This window comes from Mesoplodon bidens (assembly GCF_964165515.1).
Source record: "Mesoplodon bidens genome assembly, chromosome: 10".
Classification (NCBI taxonomy): domain Eukaryota; kingdom Metazoa; phylum Chordata; class Mammalia; order Artiodactyla; family Ziphiidae; genus Mesoplodon; species Mesoplodon bidens.
In genome coordinates this window covers 66,989,555-67,000,998 of record NC_138172.1, presented here as the reverse complement: position 1 = coordinate 67,000,998, position 11,444 = coordinate 66,989,555, and the positions used below count along the sequence as shown (strand labels likewise).

Below are 11,444 nucleotides of genomic sequence, written 5' to 3'. Positions count from 1 at the left end.
AACTGGAGACTACCGTTGCATAACAGAAACAGCACGGGTAAACTGGAGTAATCATCACCGAGGGTGGTCGGGAGCCTAGGATTTTAGGGCATTATCCCTCTGGGAAAGCAGCTCTAGAAACTTATGCAAACAAGTCCTTCCAGAGCGAGGGGCAAAGCCCTGGCTGGGAGGACTGGGTCTTGTGTGCCATCTGGTACTTGACCTTGCCCTGGCTTCTGTTCTTCCCCGACTTCTGTTTCCTCACCTCCCAAACGCTGCCGTTGTACAAGAAGATCCCGGAGCTTTTCCCCGCCAACCCCGGGCTTTAACTCCTCCCCCTCAGCGTGGGGGCGGGGCGAGGAAAAGGTCAGGCCAGGAGTCACCTCCCCGCGCCGCCCGGCCGTCCCCTTCCTCCTTCCCACTGCCCGCCCCCTCGCTCCACCTTGGTGAGGTCACGCGGGGGACGTCACGGGGTTCTGACGCCACGGAGGGGCGGGACTCCGGGAGAGGAAGGGGCGGGGCTAGGCGGGCGACGCTTGCGCAGTGGGCGCGGCGCGGGAGGAGGCGGAGGCGGCATAGAAGCGAGAGGCGGCGGCGGCGGCGGCGGAGGCGGCGGCACTGGGGGGGGTGGGAGGGGGGGGAGCGCGAGAGTGAGTGAGTGGCTGAGTGAGTTTACCCCTATGAGGCGGTGAGAGGCCCGGGGCCTACCTCAGAGGAGCGGGGTCGCGGCGCCAGCTAGCAGCGGGCCCCCTCCCGGTCCCCGGGCCCGGCGGCGCGGCGGCGGCTCAGTTGTGAGGAGGCGGGGAAGCGAGTGTCCGGCCCCAGCCATGGAGGGCATGGACGTGGACCTGGACCCCGAGCTGATGCAGAAGTTCAGCTGCCTGGGCACCACCGACAAGGACGTGCTCATCTCCGAGTTCCAGCGGTTGCTCGGCTTCCAGCTCAACCCGGCCGGCTGCGCCTTCTTCCTGGACATGACCAACTGGTGAGCTGGCCCCGCCGCGCCAGCCCTGGCAGCGGCCTCGGGGCCCCGAGGGGAAGGGAAGGGACACCCAAGCTCGGCGGCCGGGCGGGACGGTCGGGCACTGAGGGGTGCCCGCTTTCTGGGGCGGGGAGGGGTTGTGGGGAACCCTAGGGGCCTGGAAGAAATTTGGGGGCCGAGCAGGGCTGGAGGGGGATGTATGAGGAGAGTTGGGGTCCGTGGAGGGCAGGAGAGGCGGAAGGGAGATGGGCGGGGGTTACTCCTGAGGTTCTGCGGAGTATTGGCGGCCGAGGAACGCGGGAAGAGGGGGAAAGACTTGAGGATCGAGGCGCGGGGTCGACCTGTGAGGAAGAGCGCTGTGGTGTTGGCTAAGAGTAAAAAGCACAGAAAATCTGAATTTGGGGAGTGGGCAAAAGCTTGGGGTATGGAGTTAGGGGCTGAGGATGACAGGGATGAGGGGAAACTGAGAGAGAGAATTAGGTACTATGCAAGAACCTGGCGCGCGGGTGAGACTTGGGAGTTAAGAGCTGAGAAGAACAGATTGTGTGTGTGTGTGTGTGTGTGTGTGTCTGTGTCTGTGTCTGTGTCTGTCCATGTCCATTCGAGGACAGATAAAGAAAAGGGAAAAACTTTATGGAGGAGGACAAGTGAGTACGGTAAGAAAGATGACTTTCCCAAGAGCTGTGCCGGGGAGCGGTGGGATCTACTAGTGGGATCCGCTAATGGAGGACTGGGAGTGCTAGACCTGGGGCACGGTGTGGGAAAAACCTTAGGAAAAGTGAAGGAGAGAGATTATATTGGGGGAGGGAACTTTCTGAGGGGATTGGAGCCCTGGGCTCCAGAATGCGGGAATGGAGAGGGGCTTATCCAGAGGGGCTTACCGGAAAGAAAGCTGGTTGGTAGATGTTTGGGAAAATGGAGAACTTGACTTAGGCTGGGAACCAAGTATTTTTGACTTGGAGTTTCCTTGTAGAAGACTGAATTGGGACAGAAGACCATGACAACTTAGACTAAAGGAGTATTTCTTGGCTTTGGGTGGAGCACTTGCTATTTTTGATAAGCAAGGCTTCCCTTTGTTCTTTGAGGGGTTGTTGAGTTCACTCAGGGTGAGTGATTAAGTGGAGACCATTAGACTTCCTTTGAAAGGATTTCAGGTGAAACAACTCATCTTTCTTTGGTCGGAAAGCCATGAGATGATTGCCCTTTGCTCCCTGTGTTGGGCATGTGGAATCTTGTTTCTCTTGGCATCACTTATACAACCAGCCTCCCCTTTATTCCCTGTCCACTGGATACCTCAAGCAATGCCAGAAAAAGAGGCTGTCAGCCTAGTCTTTATCCCGTTACTCATCGAGCCCTATCCTGAATGATGCCCATCTTATTAATGGGAGCCTTATAGCTGTGGTGACGTGTGAATTTTTTTCTGTGCAGCATCATTGGCAGGTCCTGTTGTTTATCTTTAAAGTTGATTGTTATAGTAAGAGTGGGATTGAGTTTCTAGATGTTTAGAAAACTCTTTGAATGCAGGAGATAGTCTTTATAATTAAAGAAGCATTTGTGATCCCCACTTTTATCTTTTATGTCCGGGATGATCTCAGACAAGGACTACAGCCTGCAGTAGTTTTCTGAACACCAGTCTATGTGTTTAATAGAGAGTGACAGGGGTTATTGAAAACACCAAGAAGAGGTATTACACTGGTGAGATTTAGAAGTAAAGCTATATCTTGAGGAGGGTTGTACCCTTGCCTGCCTGCTTCCTACTCCCAGCTCCTTTTCTTCATTGTTTACACTAGTTCAGCGTAAGAGACTTGGCATATAGTTGCTGCCAGTTTGGTAGGGAAGGATCATTATTTCTCCCCACCCTCTTGTGAGTTGTATCATTTAAATCCTGCCCTACTAAGTTTTTAGTTTTTTAGAGTCAGTATTTATTAGTACAATTATTAATGGCTACAGAAACAATGTAATGAATTTTATATGCTTGAGGTGTGTGTGTGTTTAACATCTAAGATTGTTTGTTTTTAAGTGTTGTGAAAGGTGAGGCCCAGTGTGGATGAGAAAAAAAAATAATTATGGTTGTATTATAAAAATTTTATTTGAATTTTATGTAAAAATTATTAAGCTCAATGACACTGAGTAGCATGTGTTCTGATGAGATGTTATCTCTGTATAAAACAAGGTGATATCAGCATTCCTGAACAAAGGAGTGAGCCATTAAAAAAGCCATTCTGGTTTTAAAACAGAAGTCAGTAGCTTCTTAGGAATCCAGGCAATTAAGTGATAACTCAGCTTTAAGTACGTTACCTTATTTTTTGACTGTAGAAGTCATGTTCTTTCTTTTCTTTGATTATAAAATGAAAAATTTGTGAACTGAAGGAAGTAAGGCTTGTTATGCTTTTCTTTCTAATGAAAGCAGTTAGTTTCATAATCCAATATTGTGTTTTGATTCCTATGTTGACCTGGCAAAATTTGTCTTTGTTTTAAACAAATACTCATCATAATTAATAAAATCTAGTTAAAATACATACATGAATGCATACCTGGTCAAAATATTTGTGTGTTAAATAAATATCTAAAGTCTAGAAATGTATTTTTTAACATGTTTATTGGAATATAATTGCTTTACAGTCGTGTGTTAGTTTCTGCTTTATAACAAGGTGAATCAGCTATACATATACATATATCCCCATATCTCTTCCCTCTTGGGTCTCCCTCCCACCCTCACTATCCCACCCCTCTAGGTGGTCACAAAGCACTGAGCTGATCTCCCTGTGCTATGCGGCTGCTTCCCACTAGCTATCTACTTTACATAGAAATGTATTGTTTTTAAGTGTCATTTAATGTCTCACTTCGGAAACTGTCGAGATAGTCCCGGTAGAGGTTGCCAAAATTTCTCTCAAGTTGCTGTGGTTAACCTGTTGAATTTGAGATGATTAACCCTCCTGTGACTTTGTAAGTGCCTGCTTTGGGTTGTAATAAATAACCACCATTCTAGTGATTGTTAAAAAATAATGTGGTAAAATAAAAATGATTATTTTAAAATGAAGGCCACGAGTCTTCTAAAATGAAACCCTACTTGGAAAGGTTTATTTTCAAAAGTAAGAATTTATTTTTGTTGTTGGTAACAACTTTTTAAGAAGCTGTTGAAAATTGGCTAAATTGAGTGTTTTGGCCTTATAAGTTACCTACCGTGTAAACATAGCTTTTTTTTTTTTTAGTCTTAGGTTGGATATGCATTATATAGATATTTCTATTTAATTTAGAACCCAGTATTATTTCAGTTTTGTACTGTTTATACCTGAGCTGGCAGGTATGCTGCTGGAGATTGGTGGAACTGACTCTTAACAAAAGTAGTTAATTTTTAGTTCCTAAGTAAGTACATAAAGCGCATAAATGGTGTGGTGAAGGAACCCAATATCTGAAGCTAAACTGAAATGACTCGTAGATTAGAATAACTTTCTATAGGTGGAATGTCTTGCAAAGACACTTTTGGGCTGTGAGTATAGAACTTGGAATTCTAAAACTGGAAGCTGGCTTAAGATTCTCTAGTTCATTCCAGTTTTTCCTGCAAAATTGCATATAACCCTTCCAAGATAGCTTATTCTTGCATCCCTGAGGGCAGAGATTTGCATGATACCTTATGGTAGTGTTTAATTACCTTTCTAGTTAGAATTATGTCAAAACTGAATCTTTCTTACTGTAATTAAGCTTTTTTCATTTGCTTGTGTCCTCCTTGGAGATGAAGAAGAATAAACACTTTCCTTAAGAGATCAGAAAGCTTCTATTAATACAAATTACTAGAAAATTTCAACCATTTGTCATTTTAACACATTCCGTTTAATGGTTTCTCACTCTTCAATGTAGTCTGATAGATTTATATATATTTTTAAGTGGAAACCAACAGAATTGAGAGGAGAGCTTAATAGTGGTGAAATATACATAACGTAAAATTTAACATTTTTAGTCAATTTTAAATGTACAGTTCAGTGTTACATGAGATTTTAAATTCAGTTGTGGCCCTCAAAGTCATTTGTCTCTGTTATGTTTTCAAAGTGAGTTATTCTTTAGTGTTTGTGACAAGAAGCAAATAACACTTGTAGATTTTTTAGAGAATGTTAACGTAGGAGTTATTTCTCATTATAGGGATAAGTAAATTATCTTTGACCAGCATATAGACAATGTTGGTTGTTTCTGTCCCTCCTATTCATTAAGCTAGTGCTTCACAGTTTTGGTGCAAAACTGAAAAAGTTTTGCAACATCCTAGGTTGCCTTCAGGTATCTTCAGGAAGCAGCGTGTATTTTTTGGAACACTACACACGCCCATCATGGATACAACAGATGTTTTCTAGAAAAATAACTCAGGAAAAACATTTTTGTAAAATAATGTCCTATTGACTTTCTCAGTATTGTCAGAAGCACCCTTCTGGATAAAATGAAGGTATAACCACTATGCAATGAAGTGAAATCAGAATCTCGATGTAAAAATTCATTGTACATCCTATCTGATCTCACAATGCCTCCCCTGCCTGATCTTAATCCATTTCTCAGTCACCTGCATGCTAAATGAGTTTCTGATCCACTCTCTAGTTTATATGTATGCATCTAGGAAAAGTCTCTTTATGACAGATAAAACATGATATTAATAATGGTCTCCTTTAAAAATGTGTGCCAAGCAGCAGCTTTAGGAAGAGAATAGGAGGGGTCGCGTAACAATGACAGAGTGTTGTGCACGCTATTGCATTTTTAAGAAGGTTGGGAGTTCTTGGTTTGGACCTTCTTCTTTCCCACTTTTTGGCCTTTTTTGAGTGGCACAGACAGGTTGGGACTCTGAGTATAATATAAAATAGTTTACAAATAGAGCATCAAGACTCATTTTAGTTTTAAAAGGAACATGGTAAAAAGTACATTGTTGTTCTGCAGGAGGTCTTTTTACTGTTCAAGTGCTGTGGGACTTGCATTTCTGATTATATATCAAGTCAGAACTAATCTCCATTATCGCCAGGGTGGGTGGAGGTGTTTCTTTACCATCTCTTGTCTTCCGACTCCCCCACCCCAATTTGTCTAGCACATAACAGCAAAAACTCAACCAAACAGTATTTATTTATTTATTGGTCACAAGGCTTACAGGATCTTACTTAGTTCCCCACCAGGGATTGAATCTGGGCCCCGGCCTTGAAAGCACCGAGTCCTAACCACTGGACCACCGGGGAATTCCCTCAACCAGACAGTATTTAAAGAAACGTATTTTGGATAGACCCCTGGCAGATAGTGTAATACAAAAGCAGAAGACAGCCTCTATCATAATTTGCTCTCTAACAGGAAAAGAACATGCCTGAAACTATGAGAGAAAAAGTTTGGGGATAAATAAGGAAGCAGCATTCATATGTTAATGCTGAATTAACTGAGTAAAATTTCAGAACAGGTAAGAATGGACTGAATCAAAGAGAACCAGTGATTCCCAAATATTGAGTGCTTGCTATGGGTAGGTTGCTTTCTTAGAAGGTTTGAAATGGTTGGGATTTGAATTGATGGAAAAGTTGTGTAATGTTAGGTGGAGGATATTTCCTGAGTGAAACCAGGAAGGAGCAGTTGGAGCAGAGCTGTCTGGAAGATTGGCTTGACAAGAATGTGGTTAATGGGATCAGAAGTGACGAGAGATGGAGCTTATTTGTATCTTTGCTTTGGAATATTGTTGGTTTTTCAAAAATTGGGGTGAAATTGACATAAAATTGAACCACAGTAAAGTTAACAATTCAGTGGTATTTAGTGTGTTCACAGTGTTGTGCAACCACACCTCTGTCTAGCTAAAACATTTTCTTCACTGCAAAAGGAAACCCAACACCCATCAAGCAGTTGCTCCCCATTCCCTTCTCCCCCCAGCCCCTGGCAACCACCAGTATGAATTCTTTCTCTATGGATGTATCTATCCTGGATATTTCATATAAATGGAATCATAAATATATTTCCTTTTGTGTGTGGCTTCTTTCAAGCTTCATCATGTTGTGTATAGCATGTATCAGTACTTCATTCCTCTTAATGGCTGTTTAATATTCCAGTGTATGTGTATACCACAGTTTGTCCATTCATCCATTGGTGGACATTTGAGCCATTTCTACCTTTTGGCTATTGTGAATAGCGCTGCTGTGAACATGCGTTTAGGTATACTTGTTTGAGTACCTGTTTTCATTTCTTTGGATATATATGTAGGAGTTGAATTGCTGGGTCATATGGTAATTCTATATTTAACTTTTTGAGGAGCCACCAAACTATTTTCCACAGTGGCTGAGTCATTTACATTCCCCTAGCAATGTTTGAGGGTCTGTACCAATTTTCCTACAAACTTGACAACACTTATTTTCCTTTTTTAAATTATAGTGAGTCTGCAGTGGTACCTCATTGTGAGATTGATTTGCATTTCTCTGATTACTAATCGTGTTGAATGTCTTTTCATATGCTTGTTGGCCATTTGTATATCTTTTTTGGAGAAATGTCTATGAAAGTCCTTTGCTGGTTTTTTAACTGGACTGTTCGTCTTTTTGTTGTTCAGTTATAAGGGTTCTTTATATATTTTGGATACTAGACCGTTATCATATATTTGATTTGCAAATATTTTCTCCAATTCTGTGGATTGTGTTTTTGAATAATTTAAAAAAATCTATTTATTTATTTATTTTTGGTTGCATTGGGTCTTCGTTGCTGTGTGTGGGCTTTCTCTAGTTGTGATGAGCAGGGGCTACTCTTCGTTGCGGTGCATGGGCTTCTCATTGCTGTGTCTTCACGTGTTGCAGAGCACGGGCTCTAGGCACGTGGGCTTCGGTAGTTGTGGCGCACGGGCTTCAGTAGTTATGGCGCACGGGCTTAGTTGCTCTGTGGCATGTGGGATCTTCCCGGACCAGGGCTCGAACCCATGTCCTCTGCATTGGCAGGCGGATTCTTAACCACTGTGCCACCAGGGAAGTCCCCTATGGATTGTTTCTAAAATTTTCTTGTTAATGTTCTTTGATGCATAAATGTTTTTAATTTCGGTGAGGTCCAATTTATTTAATTTTTTGTTGTTGCTTGTGCTTTTGGTGTTATAGGTAATAATTTATGCCAATCCAAGATCATGAAGATTTACCTTTGTTTTCTTCTAAGAGTTTTATGGTTTCAGTTCTTATATTTAGGTCACTGATCCATTTTGAGTTAACTTTTGCATATGGTTTAGGTGGGAGTCCATCTTCATTCTGTAGAGTTTAATTTTGATCATATTATATGCTCTGGAATTGGTTTCTCAGACTCTCCATTAAATATATCCTTTACTTGTATTAAATATGTACTGTACTTGCTTTGGCCACCACTGAAAATTGGGCCAGAAAAGTGTGCAAGGTTTTCTGATGGGAGAAAAAACTTATGCATGTTCTATGGGCACCAAAAACTAAATGTATGTTCAAAAGGTCAATCCTCCCCACCCCCAATCCTTCAGCTTTTCTTTCTGACTTTTTCCTGTTTCATTAATAGCTATAGTGGTCTTCCAGACATAAGGCTTGAACTGTGTTATTTCCAGTGCCCTCTCTTTCCTGGATACCCCAGATCATTTGCCAAACCCAGCTCATTTCCACTCTGCAGTGCACCTCCCAACTGTCTCTTTTTTCCATTCTCCTTGCCATCACCTTAGCTTATATAGATTATGTTACCACTTTAACAGGGTAACATAGGAATAGTCTCCAAATTGGTTTTCTGCACCAGGTTCTCCTCCTTCCAGTCCATTTTGCGGACATACCCCTACCAGGTCAGTCTTTCTGAATCACAGCTTTGATCAGGGCCCTTCTTTTCTCAGAAACCTTTGTGCCTTGTAGACCAGGTAAAGAGCAGAGAGCTTTAGCTTGACATTCAGGACCTTCCATAGATTGATCCAGCATATCTTTTGTGATGGGTATCCTGCTCCTCTCTGCCCCGTTCAAGCTGGCCGCTGCTCATTTCCCACACATACTTTTGCTTTCCCAATTCTTTTTTTTTTTTGCAGTATGCGGGCCTCTCACTGTTGTGGCCTCTCCCGTTGCAGAGCACAGGCTCCGGACGCGCAGGCTCAGTGGTCGTGGCTCACGGGCCCAGCCACTCCGCGGCATGTGGGGTCTTCCCGCACCGGGGCACAAACCTGTGTCCCCCGCATTGGCAGGCGGACTCAACCACTGCGTCACCAGGGAAGCCCTGCTTTCCCAATTTTTAACTTTTTTCTTCTACCTAGAATACTGTTATTTCCTTTCTTTATACCTCATGAAATCCTTTTTTTTTTTTTTTTTTTTGAAATTGGGACACGAATTCTTGGTAGTGCTGTCTTCTCTGAACTGCACTCTTGCCTTTTTAATAACGGTTATCATGTATGATGCACAGCCTGGAGAGGAAAATGTCCCCTAACAGCCTTTGTTTCTTCCTAAGCATCTGATGCAACACTTTGTATGTAGTAGGTGCTCAATAAATATTTGTTGAAGTAGTACCTGAAGATAGGTGGGAATAAAGATTTTGTTTTTATGGAAGTCTTGAAGTCTAGTGCTGTTAGAAGAAACAAGTTCTATAAACTAGGCTTCTTTTCAGGCTCTTTTGTTTGTAGGTTTAATTTGGGCATACATGACATGAAAGCAAATTAAAATTTAAGTGACAACAAGAATATTGTTTCTGGAAGCAATCTGAGCCCTCGGCAGGTTGGCCCCACCTTGTTATATACCTACCTTTCCAGGCATGTCTCCTTATACTAAATATTTTTTGTAATCAGTTTATGAGAGAATGTATTAATCAAAGTTAGGTAACAGTTATTTAGATATGAATGGAGAAGAATATTTTTTAAAATCTCTGAAGTTCTCCTGCATCTTTGCCAGTATTTTTTATTGAGGAAGAACTGTAAAAAGCAGCATAAGCACATAGTAAGTTCAAATAGTTTAGAAGGGTCTAAGCAGGAATTGCAAACTAAAATGCTTATAGATGCCAGGTGGGGGATATGAACAGTTGAAGTATGTGTGAGCTAGAAGGCACTTGCCTTTTTATAAAGAGGATGTCTGATACTTGCCTTAAGTCAAATATTGCCACGCTGGAATGGGGGCCCAGCGTCCTTAGATTTTTCCATTTTTTCAAGAGAAGCCAGAAATTCAGATTTTTATGGGAAATTTCCTGATTTTCAAACGTTGGCAACTATTTTAAATACTTTTAAAACATTGTGTGGGCCAAATAAACTACATCTGTAGGTGGGATGTGGTCCTTGGGCCGCTAATTTGCAACCTGTGGATGAATAGTGAAAAGCAAAAATCCCCTCTCCTTTCTAGATATAGCCACTACTATTTCTTCTGTACCTTTTAGAAAATGTTCATGTCTATAGACTTTTGTACATATACACAGGTAATTTTTTTGCATGTGTGTATATGTATATGTGTATATAAAAAATTAAATGTATATAAAAACTTTTAATAGCAGTGGTATTGCTATTTGAATAATTATTCTTCCTATCCAGACTAGTGGGTACCATATCTCTTGCACCTTCTTTGCTTCAGTGAGCAGTGAATTAGCTGTCAAGGTACTTGGATAGGATGATCAAATAGATAGGCTTTATTAATTGACAATGCAGTGGTGAAACTAATATATTGTAAATCAACTGTACTTCAATTAAAAAACACAATAAAAACCAACGAAAAGCAACGAAAAACCCGTGCAGTGGTGGATTTGGTCTCTTCAAATATAGTAAAATTTCTTCACTGTATTAACAGACTCTCATCTAGTGATTACATATACTTATTAAACCTTTGTTTTGCTGTGTTAAGAGCAAAATGTGTTAAGTAAACTATCTAGCAGTGAGCTCATCTGAATTTACTTATGAGGTACTGTCAGAGAACACATTTCATAATTTGAACTTTTTAGGGACCCAAAACACAAAACTGAAACTCACTTTAACTCTTTATTAAACCACCTTGTACAGATAACACTAATACATTTTTCACTCTATGGAAGGGTAATTGATTTTGTAAGTGATTTTCTAATGATTTGCCAAAGTTAATGTATGTCTTGGGAGGGGTAGCAGTTTATTCCAAATATGGAACTCAGCCTCATTGAATTTACTAGGTACTGCGTTTGAAAAGACTCACTTTTAAAAATGAATGGTTACGTTTTCTTAAAATGTTTGAGCCTCGGGTCTGTACAGTGTTTCCAGGAGTTTGAACTTGAATTATTGTGCTTGAGGTCAGTGATTCATAGCCTATTATGTAGCAACAGCTTACTAATGATTGATTGAATGATACACGATGTGCTTCTAAAATGCTTTGTGGTCAGCATTTATCTTCTAAAGTAAATTTCGCCTTTTAATTAAAAAATATTTTGATAACAGGCTTTGAGTAGTGGAAATCATTAGCCAAGGGATGGGGTTTGCATACACCTGTAACTGGGAACTACTGCCTTTAAAATATTTTTAAATTAAAAAATGGTAACAATTGTATTATGACATAGATCTTACTGCATATAAGCTAGAAAA

At 41.3% G+C, this 11,444-nt stretch overlaps 1 protein-coding gene across 2 annotated transcripts in view; it reads left to right on the top strand.

Annotated features, from left to right (window-relative positions):
- Nucleotides 1-618: 618 nt before the first annotated feature.
- Nucleotides 619-11,444, top strand: part of ILRUN (inflammation and lipid regulator with UBA-like and NBR1-like domains) — a 119,436-nt gene continuing 108,610 nt past the window's right edge. For both annotated transcript variants that reach the window (XM_081245342.1, XM_081245341.1), the window contains exon 1: nucleotides 619-964. In XM_081245342.1, coding sequence (XP_081101468.1) covers nucleotides 807-964 — 158 coding nt within the window. In that variant the 5' untranslated portion in view covers nucleotides 619-806. The remainder of the gene's footprint in view (nucleotides 965-11,444) is intronic.